General features: G+C 40.1%; 1 protein-coding gene across 8 annotated transcripts in view; it reads left to right on the forward strand.

The window, feature by feature from the left end:
• The window catches only part of brd4 (bromodomain containing 4), a 174,045-nt gene that overhangs the window by 36,251 nt on the left and 120,361 nt on the right, over positions 1 to 17,433 (forward strand). For 4 of the 8 annotated variants that reach the window (XM_059992012.1, XM_059992008.1, XM_059992011.1 and 1 more), the window contains exon 2: positions 7,278 to 7,361. The exons of the other annotated variants lie outside the window; for them this stretch is intronic. In XM_059992012.1, the coding sequence (XP_059847995.1) occupies positions 7,348 to 7,361 (14 nt within the window). In that variant the 5' untranslated portion in view covers positions 7,278 to 7,347. The remainder of the gene's footprint in view (positions 1 to 7,277; positions 7,362 to 17,433) is intronic. 8 annotated transcript variants of the gene reach the window in all.

The raw sequence follows: 17,433 nt of genomic DNA on the forward strand, positions 1-17,433 counted from the left end.
TGTAGTTTTTCAGTCTTCTGCAATCCAGGGTATTTTGGAGTACCCAGAACATGCCTACTATCTCTGCATTCACTTCCCTAAGCTTTGAGCCTTGAGGCTTTTAGTCCCATTAATTTGCTAAGCATTTTTCCCCCAGTGAAAGTTCCTCCCTCTTTTTATCCCCTTTAGGATTTTCATGCCTTTCTAACCTGCGTGCTGACCCCTATCTAATAGTGTTATATAAACTACTCTTTTTATATACTTTTAAAGCTTTCTTCCCTCCCCTCTCACCCAGTTCTCAAAAATTATTTAACAGTTTATTCTCATACTCTATTTATTTAAGTTAGCTCTTCTTGGTTTCTGAAGTTTATCCAGGTTGCTAACTTTAATAATGGCCTTTCCAATTGAGATAATTATTAACTTGCTCATAGATTTGCAAATGCATTCTTTTGGATTCTTTTCCTCGCTGAATTATATTTTTTTAATTGTCACGATATTGTAAATGCCTGTTGATCTGCACTCTTGTCCTTTGATTTGTTTTTCCAGTCCACGTTAGTCAACTTTGTTCTTGAACCAATGTCATAGTGTTCATTAATGTTTAGAACATGAATTTCAGACCCAGATTTCTAATAAACTGAATATTCAATTGTGTGAAGGCTCCTCTAGAATCAGTAATATGAAATGGTGTAATGAGCCAGAGTTGATTAACAATGAGACATAAAATAGTACTTTTGGAGTCAAAACTCTGTCTGTGAGCTTAGACTCACTGCCACTATGTCAACTGATTGTCCAGTCAATATGTAGGTTAAGATTATCCATTATTATTACAGTGTATACATTTTCTTGACTAGTACTTAGTGCCTTTCAGAGCATTGCCCTTTCTGAGGATAATTCACAGATGCCCTATCCTGAACTGGAGGACATTGTGGTGGTCTTGTCTTTCAAAACATGGTATTTATGAGAATACTGTGTCCATTTATTTGTCATCAATAGGATCATTGGAGATTCTGATTATAGTTGGCTGTGATGGGCTGTCCATCTGGTTTACATGCTTAATACCAGGCTTCCAAAACAATATTTCAAGATTTGTCATAGTTGAAATTTTCCAGGCGAACAGAGAAAGCAATTCAAAAGATATTCTCAATTTCAAACAGGTGTCATTTCTGGCCGTACTCAGCCATGACTGTTTAAGTAGCGGGTTCAATTTTCATGTGTCTTTGGGAGTATACAGAAGTCCTGTACATACCGAAAAAGAGGACCACTTCTCACAAGGCTCATATGCCTACTCTGTCAAACATCCTGCCTCACCTGTAGCTGAATATGTGGATCTGACATTGTCTTCATCCACTTTAGAAATCAGAGCTGGTGTAGAAGTAAGCCATTTTTAATTGCGAAGAGAGACAAGAGAATAGCATTCTCTTTTTTGAAACAGCTGCAAGGACCAACCAACCAACTTTCTTTAAGCAAGAAATTGTTACGCGGCTTTAGAACAGCACAACACTTCAATTTTTTTTTGGTAATATGTACATTAAACAAACAAACAAACAACTTGGAACACAAGTAAATGATGTCAGGCAATCAACAGCTGACAGGCACAATGGTAAAAACAAAATGTTTTGACTAGACAGCGTCAGCATTTGGACTACTGCCTTTCATTCTGTTTTTATTGTTACAATTTACAAGTGTTGGACCTTGAAACACTGATAATATAAATATGTTGAAACTATAAAATGGTTCAAAGTATGTCTATTAGAAAATTAATGGCTTATTTTCATTGACTCATAGTTGCAAAGTATTTTACAATTATATTAACATTAAAAGAAAAATTCCAGTTGTGTGGCAACAAAAGCTATGTGCACAGGAGCATTTTGGTTACTGTGAGGCCATACACCCACGGAGCTTCGAAGGAACAATGGGAGGGGAAGAGAGTTTAGTATAGTTTGGTGTAACTCTTTCTGCACTGGAGAAAGTTAACTTTGCATGAGGTGAGGATTGACAACGGCAAGCTCCCTACCAGTGCCATTTCCTGTGTTCATGTCATAACCCTCCAAACTTTTCCTCTCTATGCAGTTCATTCCAGATTTTCACCACCCTCTATGTAAAGATGTCACCTCAGGTCTTTTTTAAATTTCACCCTCTTATATCAGTGCCCTCCAGTTTTTAGACTTCCCAACTCAGGGGAAAATGCAGACAGTCCATCTTATCCATATCACTCAATTTTATCAACTGCTGAGGTTTCCTCTCATTCTCCATCATTACAGGGAATAAAGATCCAGCATGGCCAACCTCTCTACAACTTGAGCTCTCTAGTTCAGTTCATGCAGCATCCTCATAAATATCTTGCGCACCCTCTGCAGGTTGGCAGTGTCTTTCCTGTAACAGGGCTATGAAAACTGTACACAATGCTCCAAATGTGGTCTCACCAACAACTTGTTTAACTGCTGCAAAGTCCCTGTTCCTAAATTCTGCCCTGACTGGGGACCAGCAGGCTGAACACCTTCTTCACCACCCTGTTTACTTGTGTGTCTGCTTTCAAGGCTCCTCTTTTCTATAACACGTCAGTACCATGCTATTCACTGTATAAGTTTGATTGTCAAAAATGCATCACCTCTCAGTTAGGTTTTAAAATCCATTTGTCATTCCTCAGCCTAACTGATGAAGATCTAGTTGTAATCCATTGTATCCTGCTGTACTGTCAACAAGATCCCTAATTTAGTACCAGTCCTATCTATTTGTGATATGAAGTTCCGTGATGTGATTGATTTTTAACATACCAATGAAATAGTTGAACAAAGAACTCAGTTAGGGCAATTGGGAGTAGCCATATCCACTAATTAAAATTTAAATATTTAATGTCCAGTAATCATCCATTGTAAATTGCTGAGTGTAAACAAGTGGTGATATCGGATGGGGGGGGCAGTTGGTGAGAATGTGGATACAATTAAAAATTGGAATTAATGTGGGATTAGTGTAAATGGGTAAATTATTATTATACAGGAAATTTGGGGCAGAACAGAAGTAATTGATTCCAATCTAACCACAGATTGTTTCCCTTATGGAGACGCTAAATTTGTATTTGCAATTTTAACATTAATACTTTGCCCTGAAATGAACTTCAAACTCTTCTCTATCATTTAATTCTGCATTATTTTACTTGTCTCTTTATTGTCTCTTAATTTCTTCTTTTGTCCTCAAATTTGAATTTTTTTGATGGGATCACCATTCTTACATCAGGCATAAAGATATCCCTGCATTTAAAATAAACAATGGTCTACAGTAAGTTACAGTCAAAAGGTTTTAAATTATTTAAATTCCTATTTATCTCCTTCAGTATATCTGTCAAGTTCCAGAATTTCTTTTCTCCCTGCTGCAACATTTAAATTCTATCTCTATGTTTAAACTTTTGGGTACCTTCCTAACATTCCCTTGGGTTCAGAGTGTCAGTTGATTCAAGCGGTGCTAAACCCCTTGAACACCACGTGGGAAGTAATGCTCACTGCACTATAATATTTAATTGCCACTCCACTGAACATCCAACTGAACTCAGACTGGCCATCAGTGAAGACATGTTCCCAGTAGCTTAGGAAAAATGCAGGACAGTCAGTAGTGTAGGCTTGGAACCTAGACGATTCCAGGTAGCCAACTGCATTGGTGCTGCTTCTTACACCCATGCTGAACTCGTTGACTTCATCCAATGCCTCCAACTTCCACCCTGCCCTCAAATTTACCTGGTCCATTTCCAACACCCCCCCTCCCCTTTCTCAATCTCACTGTCTGGCTCTGGATTCAGCTTATCTAGTGATGTCTATTATAAACCCATGGACTCTCACAGCTACCTGTACTATACATTGTCCCTCCCTATTACTTGTAAAAACACCACCCTTCCCCTCAATTCCTCAGTCTCCGCCACATCTACTCTTAGGATGAGGCTTTTCATTCTAGAACGAAGAAGATGTCCTTTTTTTTTCAAAGAGAGGGGTTTCCTTTCTTCCACTACCAACACTGTCCTCAACCGCATCTCTTCCATTTCACGCACATCTGCTCTTACCCCATTCTCATGGCACTCTACTAGGATAAGGTTCCCCATGTCCTCACCTACCACCCCACCAGCCTCCGTGTCCAGCACATAATTCTCCAAAACTTCTGCTCCCTCCAACGGATCCCACCACTAAGCACATCTTTCCCTAACCCTCCCACCCCAGTTTCTGCTTTCAGCAGGGGTAGCTCCTTATGTGACTCCCTCGTCTGTTCGTCCCTCTCCACTATTCTCTCTCCTGGCACTTAACCTTGGAAGCTGAATAAGTGCTATACCTACCCCTACACCTCCTTCCTCATTGCCATTCAGGGCCCTAAACAGTCCTTCCAAGTGAGGTGACACTTCACCTGTGAGTTTGTTGGAGTCTTTTACTGTGTTTGGTTCTCCCAATTGGGCCTCCTGTATATTGGTGAGTACCAGCGTAGATTGGGAGACTGCTTTGCTCAGCACCTACATTCCCGTCCACCAGAAAAAGTGGGATCTCCCAGTAGCCAACCATTTTAATTCCACTTCCCATACTCTTAGGTTGGAGGAACAACACCTTATATCCCGTCTGGGTAGCCTTCAAGCTGATGGCATAAACATTGATTTCTCAAACTTCCAGTAATGCTCCCCAGCCCCCCCCCCCCCATTCACCCTTTCCCATCACCCTTTCCCTCTCTCACTTTATCTACAAACCCCATTTCCAGAAAAGTTGGGATATTTTTCAAAATGCAATAAAAACAAAAATCTGTGATATGTTAATTCACGTGAACCTTTATTTAACTGACAAAAGTACAAAGAAAAGATTTTCAATTGTTTTACTTGCCAACTTAATTGTATTTTGTAAATATACACAAATTTAGAATTTGATGGCTGCAACACACTCAACAAAAGTTGGGACAGAGGCATGTTTACCATTGTGTTACATCACCTTTCCTTTTAATAACACTTTTTAATAGTTTTGGAACTGAGGATACTAATAGTAGTAGATTTGCAATTGGAAATTTTGTCCATTCTTGATTGATATAAGACTTCAGCTGCTCAACAGTCCGTGGTCTCCGTTGTCTGATTCTCCTCTTCATGATGTGCCGTACATTTTCAATAGGAGATAGATCTGGACTGGCAGCAGGCCAGTCAAGCACACGCACTCTTGTGTCTACAAAGCCACGCTGTTGTAGCCCGTGCAGAATGTGGTCTGGCATTGTCCTGCTGAAATAAGCACGGACGTCCTGGGAAGAGACGTTGCCTTGATGGCAACATATGTCTCTAAAATCCTAATATACGCCTCAGAGTCAATGGTACTTTCACATACATGCAACTCACCCATGCCGTGGGCACTGATGCACCCCCATACCATCACAGTTGCTGGTTTTTGCACCTTTCGCTGATGACAATGAGGATAGTCGTTTTCATCTTTGGCACAGAGAACTCAGCGCCCGTTTTTTCCGAAAACTAGCTGAAATGTGGACTCATCTGACCACAGGACACAGTTCCATGGTCTTTCAGTCCATCTGAGATGAGCTCGGGCCCAGAGAACTCGCCGGTGTTTCTGCATAGAGTTGATGTATGGCTTCCTCCTTGCGTTATACAGTTTCAAGTTGCATTTCTGGATGCAGCGACGGACTGTTAAGTGACAATGGTTTTCCTGAGGGCTCAAAGATCACGCGCATTCAACAGTGGTTTCTGACCTTGCCCTTTACACATTGAGATGTCTCCGAATTCTCTGAATCTTTTCACAATATTATGTACTGTAGATGTTGAAAGACCTAAATTCTCTGCAATCTTGTGTTGGGAAATGTTCCTTTTGAACTGACTAACAATTCTCTCACGAATTTTGGCACAAAGGGGTGAGCCACGACCCAGCCTTGCTTGCACAGATTGAGCTACTTTTATACCCAGTCATGATACCTCTCCTGCTACCAATTAGCCTGCTTAATGTGGAGTCTTCCAAACCGGTGTTACTTGAATATTCTGTGCACTTTTCAATCTTATTTTAACTCTGTCCCAACTTTTGTTGAGTGTGTTACAGCCATCAAATTCTAAATTTGCGTATATTTACAAAATACAATTAAGTTGGTCGGTAAAACTATTGAAAATCTTTTCTTTGTACTTTTGTCAGTTAAATAAAGGTTCATGTGAATTAACGTATCACAGATTTTTGTTTTTATTGCATTTTGGAAAATATCCCAACTTTTCTGGAAATGGTGTTTGTACTTAACTGCCCATTGCCTCCCTCCAGTGCTCCTCACCCCTGCCCTTTCTTTTGTCTTTCATCAATCAACTTCCTAGCTCTTTACTTCATCCCCCCCCGCCCCCCCAGGTTTCACCTATTACCTTGTGTTTCTTTCTCTCCTCCCCCCACCTTTTAAATCTACTCCCCAGCTTTTTTCTCTTGCCCTGCCAAAAAGTTCTGTGCTGAAACGTCAACTGTACTCTATTCCTTGATGTTGTCTGGCCTACTGAGTTCCTTCTGCATTTTGTGTGTGTTGCTCTGACTGGCAACCTGTGTTTGAAGCGCCCCCTGATTTGCTTTGGGAAATTCTTGTTTCTAGTTATTGAATCATGTTGTCAGTTCTTTCTCTCATTATGTTTGGTGTTGGACTTTGTTCTCCATTGCATCACCTTTCCTGCATATCTGTTAATGTTGTGAAAATTGTAGTATAGTAAGATCTAGGAAATCTGGCATGCTCTGGCTTATGAAATAAAAATGAAATGCTGAGAAAGTTCTTGTCAGCCAAAATCAATAAAAATAATAGTATTTCTCATGTAGGAGTGAAGTGCAGATAATAGTCTTCAAATTGATTTATTGGAGCTAATTGTTGCATATTTATTGCCACCATTTTGTACTATATCACATTGCATGTGACGCACCAGATTATTTCTTTCAGAAGAGGCTATCTCACAAGATTGAGCTAATGGTTAAAATCCTTTCACTTGTCTTTTAAACAATTGCATGCTTTTAAAATTGATTATAATTTATCTTTTAAAAAATGGGAAGAGATCACACATTTAAGCATGTCCCCTCCTTAAATTTCAGAAATTTGTAGTTGGATACTCGTAAATTTGTTGGTGGTTATTATTTGCTTGAGAGGTTAGTTTACTGTAACTAGATGATGTGCTTATTGGAAAACATTAAAATTTTATATTCCTCTTTAAGTAGACAACTCGAGAGGCTAAATACCCTATTCTTGATCTTGTGTTCCATCAGTGGATAGATTAATCACTAATATTGTACTCTTATGAAACTTAATTTTAAAAACAAGGCCCTCCTGTATTTCAGCCAGCAATAGAAAGCCCCGTGATGTCATCTGGTGATCAAAAGTCAACTAACGATCTCTTCAAAGCAGCTAATGTCTGCTGCCAGGTAAGTGGGAAAGTGTCGACTTGAAATTTTTTTTCCAACTTTTTAGATGAAGTGATTTAGTGACTTTTTTTGTGTACAGGGCTGCTTGGTTAGTGTTTCTGTCAGCTTTGAACTATTGGAATATGTGCTTTCCTTTGACACTACCGAGCTAGAAATTCAAAGAAAGTTGCCACATAATTTTCTAAAGATATTCTACAAAATAAACTAATAAAACTCCTAATTTTTCCCAAGTTTGTGCCTGTCTGATGTTAGCTTTCATCATCTGACAGTCACCTTTCTTTGCTGTTAATCTAAACCTGTACATGTCAGTGACCTGAAGATTCCAAGTTTCATTTTGATCTCTGCTGCGTAATTGAAGCGATTGTTGTATGATTACAGGTCCTATGTCATGGATGCTCCTTATTAGGATGGAGGTTGTCACACTGATAGTCTTGGACCTTTTGTCAGCTCTTCGTAATTTTTTTTTTGAATTTCAGTTCTTTGAAGTCCCTGAGGACTGATGAACTCTGCTTTGCTTTGAGTTTTAGCACGACACCTTATAACATCAATAGTTTTTATCTTTTCTCTAGCCCTGGTTACCTAAATGACTTGAAGCTCAGTGATTTCTTTTCAAGTGATATGAGAGAAATCTGACTATTCTTCACTTTTTACACCTGAAAGTGTAAAGAGCTGAGATACAACAACTCTGGTGAAAGCTTTAGTTCCCTCCAAAATATCCTTTCTGTTATCTGTGCTTCACAATTGGTAGACCTTGTTCCTCTTTTATCAATCTGACAGAATGGGCCAGACTGTTAATCTTCACTTTGGTCTTGCATTTTATCATCCAATGCTTCAATGCTGCAATAACCTTAAAATCATGTGCTTCTCTCCTCGGCCATAAAATTACTAACATGTATGTTTTCTGGTTTTGTTGTTGCAGATTGCATTTTAGCAAGTATGTGCAAAGTGTTATTGCATTGAATAGTTAAGAGAAATAGCACTTGTGACTTTGCAAATTGAAAGTGAACAGCAGGAAATATTGATTGGTGGAAGTGATGCAAGGTGGCAAGACTCGAGTGCAGTAAAATTACTGGTATACCTATTTTGAGCTGAATATTTTTTCTTCAAAATTAATAATCAGATCCTTTTTGGCTTTGGTTTTCATTGTTGCCTCTGAGATATTGTGATATTTTAACCATCTGTTAGTAATCTGCCAAAAATGATAAAACAGAGCTGAGAATTTCTAACATTAGCAATTAATATTTATTTATAGACACTGGGAAGAATAAGGCTGAAATTTGTTCACATTGCTCATTTTGAAAAGTTGAGATTTTTTTCTCAGAATTCTCCAATATCAGTTAAAGGCATTTTTTAATTTCACATTTAATCTCATTTTTATTTCCAGGAATTATTTGGAAAACATTTGTTTCTTTGTCCTAGTTAGTGTAGTGGGGTGGGGGGGGGGGGAAATTACGATTAGGTATTTTGAAATAAGAGATGATGAGAAAATGTTTTTATAGCCCAACGATGTCTTGGAAAGGAAACCACCATAAAGCTCTGATAGTCTGGTACACGTAGATCTTTGGTGTCAGCCTGCCAGATTTTCTGGGATACTGTATGCTATTTCTGTTAATACCAAACTGCACATTTAATTCATGTTAAAATGCTCTGCCTTATAAAAATATTCTGGCGAACCATGCAAGTTTAATTGAATCAGGCAAATTTAACTGGGACCCCAAGTGGGAAGGCAGTTCTGCAAAAGTCAACTGGATACTGAACCCAGACCAGCAAATTATCTGAGTTGTACTGTACTACTATGACATTCAGATGGTGTGAGTCTTGCATGGTAAGATAGGATAATTTGGGAGTTTGTGTTAAATTTCTGAGATTCACTTAATAGCAAAGTCCAGCAAAAGTCTGAAATATGTTGTCAGAAATGCCTCAAAAGCAAGATGTAATTACAAAAATGTATGTATTTTGCTTTGTAAATGGAACAAACAGATTGCACAAACGAAAGTGCAGCACTTTACAATGGCAGCTGTAAGATTGAGGTTCTATTCCTGCCATCTATAAGGAGTTTACGTTCTCCACATGACTGCATGAGTTTCCTCTGGGTCCTCCTGTTTCCTCCTACTTTCCAAAGAGGAACAGTTAGAGTTTGAGAGTTTTGGGCTGCCCAGTGCAATCCTTGCCGATTTGATTTAACACAAGTGACATATTTCACTGTATATTTCAATGTGCATGTGACAAATAAAGCTGATCTTGATGTAATTTCTAAAAATCCACTTTTGCAAAATTTTGATACAACTTGTCCTTCCTGGTTTCTCTAAGGTTGGTACAGTAGTACAGCCGTTAATACTTCTCCTTTAACTCCAGGAACTTGTTTGATCTTAACCCTAGGTGGAGTTTGCACATTCAAGAGAAGTTTTGTTAGGTAAATGGATGAGAGGGTTATGGAGTGATATAGTCTGGATGTGGATTGAGGAGACTAGGCAGGAAAACAGGTCAGCTGGACTAACAGATCTGTGCTGCACTGCTCCATGACCATAACTCCACTCTCCTCATGATCAAGTGAGTGCCCAAAGGATGTTAACAATTTTTGTAATCTGTGCTGATATATCGGCTGTAGTAAATTATCCATTCAGTAGTGAAGTGGCAACAGTCAGGGGAGGATTATTGATACTGTGGAAATGCTCTGCTGGGAAAGTTTAATGCTTTTTATGTTAAGGAATCATGTGCAATAGCATCAACTGAAGTGGTTCCGCGCAAACAGCTAGAAAGTAAGAGAAATGAAAATCAAAGATTATAGATGTTGGAAATATGAAATAAAAGCAAATTGCTGGAAGACATTAATGGGATCTGTCAAATGTTTCAGATCCTGGATCTAGAAGCAGTTGCTGAATAGAAACATTCTACCTCTTTTTGGATGGACGGTTGTCTGATGGGTGGCTGACCTCACAGGACCCTTGGCACCAACATGGTTGAGATGAAATATGTTTTATGGGATGTTTGAGGGGTTGTAATTACTACCCCATGTTGAATTGAAAACGATAAGACATAGAGAAATTAGAATTTATAGTTTTCCCTATCTTGTGGTATTCAAGGTTTGTATTGTGCTTAACTTCACATATTGGAGATACCACTGACAACTGGTGAAATGTATATATTTACTCTTTAATTACAAATACATTACTCACAGCTTGCATTATGAGCTAACTATTTAGACGTGAGGTAATTGGTCTTGGACCTATGATTCCCAGCTTTCTCTGAGTCCTAGACTCTTTGAGCTTGTGTTCAGTATTTGGTGAGGAGTTAAGTCCTAATTTTGCAGATCCAATTTCCTTATTGGAGGAGAACATAAAGATGGTACCATATTGATAGTCCCAAGTCTGACCCATTTGTCTGTCTTTGTCCTGTTTGTAGTTGAACTGGTAAACAACCATCAGTTTCATTTTCCACATCCTAGTTATTAGCAGTGAGCCATTTGGTTACAGAGCACTGCGGAATTGAATGTTTCTGATATTGCAAGAATATTTCCTATATGGGCTAGGCCTATTTTCTTGCCTTTTTATTTAGTACTATAGCTGATCTACCTGCTCTGGATGCAAATGGAGACGTCTTGGAGTAAATCCATGTTTCTTTTCTAACTGCAGCCTGGTGGCCACTTTCCAGTTGTTTGTACTGTATTTTATTACGCTATTGAAACCTTAGGTCTTAGTTAAGTTAACTTAATGCTCTAGAGCTGTTTCATAGTGAGTGGTGTTAATTTAGGTATTGTTACTTATCTCGTGTAGATCTTGTTTCAGTACAAATTGTTTTTTCCTACCCCAGAGTTTTGCCACTGTATTTTCAAAATCTGCTTTGGAATCCTGTGATCCATCAATACCGAAGAAACACTCTTTTAAGTTGCTATGAATATCCTTGCTTATACAGGTTGAGCATCCTTTATCTGAAATTCCAAAATTTGAAAACCTCCGAAATCTGGAATTTTTTGAGCGCCGTCACAACATTACAAATGGGATATTCCACATGGTTCTGGGAAGGTTCCCAGTTGATGCTCTGGTCTCTGCATACCACACAGTTCTAAGAACTGCTCATAAAACAAGCAAAGATCTATCATGACAAACTGAAAATTGAAGGTGATATTCAGCAGGCTGATTGCAGAAAAGGCACATTAAATTTTTGAAGAATTTTAGTGATAAAGCATCATGAAGCAGCAGAGAAATTCATTATTTGCCAAGATCATCACCGATAGAAAATTTAACACACTGATCAACTGCAGGAGTACACGTGTGATAAGCAAGTGTAAGACAAAGATCGCTTACCCAAATTCAGAGTTAGGAATGATGGTGATGCCAAACAGCCATTTGGGTGGCTGAGGTAGTGAAAGCTATTAAAAATATTATATAAAACTACCTTCAGAGTATATGTTTAAGCTTTATGATTTTGAGTCAGATCAGGTCCCGTCCCCAAGTCACCCAGATGCAAGAATTCCAAAATCCGCAAAAATGCAAAACTCTTCTGGCCCCAAGCATTTTGGATAAGGGTGCTCAACCTGCGTTAACATTACTAAAAGACATCACCGATCATTAGTGAACCTTGTAACACTATTTTAAGGCTCAGTGCATGATATATTTTGTTTTAATCCTTTGCCTACCACAGTCTTTTGATATCTGGGCATTGTATACACTGGATATTATTGCATGGGGTATGTCAGAGTGCGCATGGAATCAGCATGAAAATGTGTTTTATGGCTCATAGTATTACTGATTTTTAAAAAACCTGCTTGTGAGGGTAGTGGTTGGTGGGCTGGAGTGACTCGTGCAGCTGCTCAGTGGTGAAATTTGAGATTGAAAACCTAATGGCCCTTTGAATCTGGGTTTTCATGGAACCGGCAGTCTCCCACCCCCTCTTTGTTTGACTACATAGCTTTCCAAGCTTGTAGATTTATCAGTGGTTAAAAAATACTATAGCTGCCACTGAACACTGGTGGCACAGCATAGGTGCCAGGTTCCTGCTGCAGGCTGCTTCAGAGGGGTATGTGCTTGTTAGACTAGAAGACCAAGAGGACCGTGGAATGGTGCTAAATAGCATGTCAATTAGAATAACAAAGGAACAGGAAGAGAAGAGGTTGTGCAGATGCTGGAAATCCAAAGCAACATACACAAAATGCTGAAGGAGTTTAACAGGGCGGGCAGCATCGATGGAAATAAATAAACAGTTGAAATTTCAGGCCAATGCTCCTCTTCTGTACTAGAAAGGAGGGGGAAGATGCGAGAAATGAAGACAACTTCCCAGGGAGGATATGTGGTAGAGAGTTTGAGTGAGTACGTGGTCGAAGAGTCGGAGAGCAGCAGAGATCAGAGGGAGGGCAGTGAGAGATAGTCTCCTGTCAAAGAGAAGATTTAAACTTTTTTAGGATAGGCATCCTTCAAAGAGACTTCACAGTGGAGCAGCAAATCATACATGAGAAGTTCTGCAGATGCTGGAATTCGAAAGCAACTCATACTAAACGTTAGAAGAACACAGCATCTATGGAAATGAATAAACTGTTGATGTTTTGGACCGAGGCCCTTCTTCAGGAATGCGGAAGAAGGAAGAATCTGTTTTTCTTTCCCCCCCCCAATATTCATCAAGATCATGGCTGTATCATAAGTGCAGCACAGTAGTGTTACAGATGGCTTCCTTCCAAGGAAACATACTTCGTGTACTAGCCCTGTCAAACCACTTAGGAATTTTAAATACGAACGAGAGGAAATCTGCAGATGTGCAAGCAATACACACACAATTCTGGTGGAACTCTGCAGACCAGGCAGCATCAATAGAAAAGAGTACAGTCAATGTTTCAGGGTGAGACCCTTCAGCAGGACTGACAAGATGAGTAGATTAAAAGATTAAGGGAGAAACACAAGGTGATAGCTGAAACCGGGAGGGGGAGGGGTGAAGTAAAGAGCTGGGAAGTTGATTAGTGAAAGAATGGCTGGAGATGGAAAAATCTAATAGAGGACAGAAGGCCATGGAAGAAAGAAAAGGGGGATGGAGTACCAGATGGAGGTGATGGGCAGGCAAGGGGATAAAGTGAGGGGGGGAAGGTGATGGGGAATGGTGAAAAGGGATGGGCATTAGTGCTAAACCTGTCCCTACACCACCTCCCTCGTTATCATTCAGGGCCCCAAATATCCTTCCAGGTGAGGCGACACTTCACCTGTGAGTCTGTTGGGGTCATGTACTATGTCCGGAACCCTGGTGCGGCCTCCTGTACATTGGTGAGACCCAACATAGATCGGGAGACTGCTTTGCCGAAGACCAAGCAGGATTTCTCGGTGGCCACCATTCCCATTCTGATATGGCTTTCTCTACTGTTGTGATGAGGCCACACTTAGGTGGGAGGAACAACACCTTAATTTCGACCTGGGTAGCCTCTAACCTGATGGCACAAACATTGATAACTTGAACTTCTGGTAATGCCCCCCCCCCCCTTCCCCATCCCCTTTTTCCTCTCTCACCTTATCTTCATGTCTGCCCATCGCCTCTCTCTGGTACTTCTCCCCCTGTCTTGCATAGCCTTCTGTACTCTCCTATTAGATTCCCCCTTCTCCAACCCTGTATCTCTTTCACTAATCAATTTACCACTTCACAGCTCTTTACTTCACCCCTCCCCCTTTCTGGTTTTACCGATCTCCCTCTCCTCACCCCACCTTTTTAGTCTACTCATCTCTCCCATACAGGTGATGTCAGAATTGAACTCTGAACTCCCAAAACTATGAACTGTAATAGTGCCATGCTAACCGCTATGCTTTGTATAATTCAGTGAGAATTCGTATCAGTCTTCTGAAATCTGAATAATTTGTATTCAATGGCTCCTGATATATCATCCAAAGAATCAGTCAGTAATTGTTTTATACATTTCCAAGGAAAAATTTTTTTGTGTATGATAGTAATTGTATACAGTGCACCAGGTGCTGTCTCATGAAGGACTATATGATTACAGTAAGGCTTTTTGCTCCTGTAATCAATCCCTCATGATGAATCCCTCAATGATGAAACATAGTTGTTTTCATCATTGTTGGCATCATTGGCAAGGCCAACTTTTACTGCACATTCCAAATTGTTGTTTTGAACTGTTTCCTGTGCTTTTGGTGTAAAGGTATACCTGAGTATTGTTTAAGTTTTGCTCCTTGACAGGCAGTCACCTATGCTGAGAAGCTCATAATGGAATTCAATATTGCACAATCATCACTGAACCTGCCCATTTCTGAAATTAAAGCAAGATCATTGATGAATTGTCCAAAGGTTTGGTGGTGAGATTCTACAGTGAAGTCTTGGATCTGGGATGATCAGTAACAATCATCTACCTTTGATCTCTAAGGTCTCAAACATGCCTAGCAAGGTCCAATAAACCTCTCGGGCTGGGGATCACCCTGCAGATGATAGGTCCTGCGCCTTGCACTCTTCATGTGGGTCAAGGGAACTGCCTGCATAGTCAGTGTCTTCTGCCTTTTGCAGTGAATGCACATCTTGCAGTATTCTTTGACCTCTGGCTTCATTTGGAGCCAGTAAAACTGTTCTTTGAGCAATTCATAGGTCTTTTAAACCCCCAAATATCCGGAATCATTACGTGACTTCAACACAATCCTCCGATACTCCTCTGGCAGAACCAGCTGGGAACGCCGGGGCCATTCTCTCAGTAATGGAAGCACACAGCGTGTTTCATCTTCTGTACCTGAGCCATGGTAGTCTCCTACGACTGCTGACCAAATGGTACTGATGCCCGGGTCATCTCACTGAGCTGCTGCCACTTCTCCAGAACTCAATTCCAGCAACTGATTTGTCTTCAGAGCAGTCAGATTACGGTAAACTTGTGGAATGGTGTCATCAGAGGCTCCCAATTGATCTACTGCTTGTTCTTGCCCCTGTTTTCTGTCTGCCTTCACTGTGACGGCAAACTGACACATGGCCTTCACTCCCAGGGTAGGAAAGCTCTCCCAGTCTTCGTCCCTGTCCAGCCCCTCGTGCACACGTCGGGACAAAGCATTAACATCAATGTTCCTGCTTCCCTGTCGGTACTTCAGGCTAAAATCATAGGCAGACAATGCTGCCAACCACCAATTGCCTGTGGCATCCAATTTTGCTGAGGTTAGGGTATAAGTTAGGAGGTTGGTGTCTGTTCTCGCCTCAAACTTTCAACCAATCTCTGTCGCTTTACATCATCAGAGCACTGCCACTCGTCTAGCAACTAAGAGGTCTGCTCTGCTCAAGTGTCATATTCCTCTTTCCCTTAAAGGGTGGGTGTTATTCCAGCGAATAGGCAGAGCCTACCGTAGTAGGGACTTTGGACCTGGACATTTTCTCACTTATTCGCCAGAGAGATAAGGGCAGATACTAACTCAGTACCACAAAACAACGAACAGTACACCTTATGCAATTAAACAGTTTAGCTTTCTTAGTTTGACTAGAGAATTAGTAAAGAACACAGAAAGGGCCCATTTTAATGAAACAGTCTAATGTGCATGTTGGAGCTCACTAATTTCCCGTTTGTTCATTCTCCATTGGTTTCCCTGGGCATCATTGACTCCCGACCCCATTCCATGTCCACTCAGTCCTGCAGTCTACAACAACCTCTCCATTCTGACCTCTTCTCTCTCTATCTTCTGCTGAACAAAAGCCCTTGAATCCCTCACTCTCAGGCACACAAGAAGGAAAACCACTCCCCTTATTGGATGCTGCACATTCCAAAGCCCCCATTATATCTCTAGACATAACCCAAACAAACTGCTCCTACAGAGAAACCATTACATTAACAGTGAAACCTTTCCCAGGGCATTATACTTAACTATTGGAGTATTTTCCTTCAGTTTAGTGTCACTCACCGATTGACTTCATTTTAATCAGAGGTGCTTTATGTTGTAATAGGTCAAATGCTGCCTTAATGACAAGAACATTTATTCCTAACTTCATCTCCTGTAGTTTGGTTCCTTGATCCATGTTGGAAGTGTGGACCTAATCTGGGGAGTATCTGTTCATTATTGAGCAAGTTATCAATGAGTAAGTGACAGTTCATAATTTGAAAGTTTAATAAACACAGTTGGATAGCCAGTATCTCTGGAATGAGCAAAGGTCTGTGACCTTTCATAACTGTGAAAGAGAAACACTAGTTGGTTTACAGTAGGAGAAAAGAGATATGCAGAACAGAAGGAATGTCTGCAGTAAGTTATCAAAATTGCTTACTGGGCCAATTACCAACATGTGAAGCTGCATTGTTTAATGAGTTAATGGTAAGGTGGGTGGGACCTGACCTGCCCAGCACTCCAGCCTTAAACAAGTAGGATAAGAAAAACCCAAGAATTATATTTAAAGATTGAAAATGTTGGGATTTTTTTTGTGGATAGATGAGGTAGATGGTAATAAGCCAAATTGTATGTACCTTGGCATAGTTGAATAATTTAGTTGGCTGCCATTGTTGTAATTGTACTTGGAACAGCTTGTCTAGCATTACACTAGTTCCACAGTGCAATATAGGAACAGAGTCATAAAACACTGCAGCATAGAAACAGGCCCTTCTGCTCATATAGTCTGTACCGAACCATTAAGCTGCCTCGTCCGATTGAACTGGACCCAGACTATAGCCCTCCATACTCTACCATATTAATGTGGAGTTAATTGAATTGGCTGTCTGTGATGATCTTAAGCCAGATTGTTGATTTGGCATTTCTCATTGTAAATTATTACCTCTATTACGGCCCATTATCTTTGAGGATGAGCGTGTTCTAGGAGCTGTTTTTTCCTATGAGTTTAATTCAGAATCAGAGTCAGGCTTATTATCACCGGCATATAACGTGAAATTCGTTAATTTAGCAGAGGCAGTTCAATGCCATACATAATATAGAAGGAAAAAATAATAAATAAATAAGTAAATCAATTACAGTGTATATATTGAATAGATTTTAAAATCTTGCAAAAAAACAGAAATAATATATATTTAAAAAGTGAGGTAGTGTCCAAGGGTTCAATGTCCATTTAGGAATCGGATGGCAGAGGGGAAGAAGTTGTTCCTGATTCACTGATTCGCTGCCTTCAGGCTCTGTACCTCCTA

The sequence above is a fragment of the Hypanus sabinus genome, chromosome 16, assembly GCF_030144855.1.
Source record: "Hypanus sabinus isolate sHypSab1 chromosome 16, sHypSab1.hap1, whole genome shotgun sequence".
NCBI classification, from domain to species: Eukaryota; Metazoa; Chordata; class Chondrichthyes; order Myliobatiformes; family Dasyatidae; genus Hypanus; species Hypanus sabinus.